This window comes from Pygoscelis adeliae, unplaced genomic scaffold, assembly GCF_000699105.1.
Source record: "Pygoscelis adeliae isolate BGI_AS28 unplaced genomic scaffold, ASM69910v1 Scaffold66, whole genome shotgun sequence".
NCBI classification, from domain to species: Eukaryota; Metazoa; Chordata; class Aves; order Sphenisciformes; family Spheniscidae; genus Pygoscelis; species Pygoscelis adeliae.
In genome coordinates, this window is record NW_008825167.1 from 7046774 (window position 1) to 7047565 (window position 792).

Below are 792 nucleotides of genomic sequence, written 5' to 3' on the forward strand. Positions count from 1 at the left end.
TTCTTCTTGTAATCTCAAGGATTCTAGAGTCCTGATGTGTACTAGGTGTTTTGGTTAGTTTCTTTGTCTCACCCTGTTTGGAATGGGTTCTGAAGCTGCTTCAGAAATGAGGTTGGAGTATATATGTGCTAAGAAAAGAGACTTTTAAGAGGAAAATGCTCAAATTGGTTTCTACAAAAATTTACACTTTCTGAAGCATTTTTTTTTTTAAGTACAAAAGAGAACTGAGACAGTACAATATACCAACAGACTTTAAAGATACTTTGTTGTTACAGCTGAGGCCTAAATTCAGGCCATATTAAAATATGTTAAAAAACATTTAAAAACAAAAAAAAAACCCAACTCCCAATTGTAGGTAGCATGACTTAGACTCTTGCAGACACAGCCTGATGATCATGTCCCAGATGGAGTACAGCAGCTCTACAAACCCAGAATTCTTGAAATTTTTTTCTTTATAAATACCATTTTTAAAATGTTTCTAAAGCTGCCTTTTTAGTAGTAAGGCCAACAAATTCCAGGCAGTCAAATGCTAGTCATTAGCTATGTGATTCATTGAGCCCTTTGGTCAAATTATACATTCTCAACAAAGTTCAGGCAGTTCTCCAAAAACATCTTTAATGCAGCTTCTTCAAGCTTCTTCCTCTCTTCTTCCCCCCTCCCCACAGAATCTAACATAGTATCATCCTTTTTCCTTTGTAGATGATGTGTTTCTACCCAAAGACATTGATCTAGACAGTGTGGAAATGGATGAAACAGAGCGAGAAGTGGAGTATTTTAAAAGGAAAAGTGCTG

The 792-nt window shown here is 35.9% G+C and overlaps 1 protein-coding gene across 1 annotated transcript in view; it reads left to right on the forward strand.

Moving 5' to 3' along the window:
* Positions 1 to 792, forward strand: part of FAM193A (family with sequence similarity 193, member A) — a 50126-nt gene that overhangs the window by 44614 nt on the left and 4720 nt on the right. The window contains exon 18 of the mRNA XM_009328802.1: positions 700 to 781. Within this exon, the coding sequence (XP_009327077.1) occupies positions 700 to 781 (82 nt within the window). The remainder of the gene's footprint in view (positions 1 to 699; positions 782 to 792) is intronic.